Source organism: Penaeus monodon, chromosome 21 (genome assembly GCF_015228065.2).
Source record: "Penaeus monodon isolate SGIC_2016 chromosome 21, NSTDA_Pmon_1, whole genome shotgun sequence".
In the NCBI taxonomy this organism is placed as follows: Eukaryota; Metazoa; Arthropoda; class Malacostraca; order Decapoda; family Penaeidae; genus Penaeus; species Penaeus monodon.
In genome coordinates this window covers 19,190,200-19,190,842 of record NC_051406.1, presented here as the reverse complement: position 1 = coordinate 19,190,842, position 643 = coordinate 19,190,200, and the positions used below count along the sequence as shown (strand labels likewise).

The 643-nt window shown below is 39.8% G+C and overlaps 1 protein-coding gene across 1 annotated transcript in view; it reads right to left on the bottom strand.

The window, feature by feature from the left end:
* Positions 1-643, bottom strand: part of LOC119586302 (peroxidase-like) — a 37,323-nt gene that overhangs the window by 2,848 nt on the left and 33,832 nt on the right. The window contains exon 17 of the mRNA XM_037935008.1: positions 12-100. Coding sequence (XP_037790936.1) covers positions 12-100 — 89 coding nt within the window. The remainder of the gene's footprint in view (positions 1-11; positions 101-643) is intronic.

Here is a 643-nt window from a genome sequence, read left to right as displayed (position 1 = left end):
TCGAAACTTACCTTCTGTGAAGGAAGTTGGCATATCGGCAAATTCATAAAAGAATCGGTCTCCTCTCCTCAGCCTGATGAACTGATCCCCGACAATACACCTGGAAAGAAAACACAAATAGTTATTCTGGTGATACTATGATAAAAGAACTCGACCATAATATATCTAAGACCAAACTCGCACCATCAACCGCCTGTATTATTTCACTATATGGGGTAGCCCTGTCCCTTTATTTCTCTGCCTTGTGCCATACTTTTTTATTTCGAACTCTGAAATTCCCCATTTTAAGACTTGTCTTATCATTGGCTCTCTTGTCATGTTTTCTTTTGATGCAGCAAAGTATCTCTTTCTCTCTATCCGAGTTGCTCAACGATCCTCGTTGTTCTTTCTCCATCCCTCTGATGAGTATTTACTAAGTTCCTCTTGTAATATTTAGTCGTAATTGTGTTTGTGTTTTAATTCATACTATCATGACAAAGGGAATACACTAGTTCAGTGGGTGCCAAACGGGGATGCCGCGTAAAACTGAGGTGCCTTGGCAGTACCTATGGGTATCACAAGATCCAAAGAGATATAAAATCTCCCATTATGTGTGTGTGTGCCCTCCACCCACCTTTTAACGAGATTTTATTACTTTTTTGCA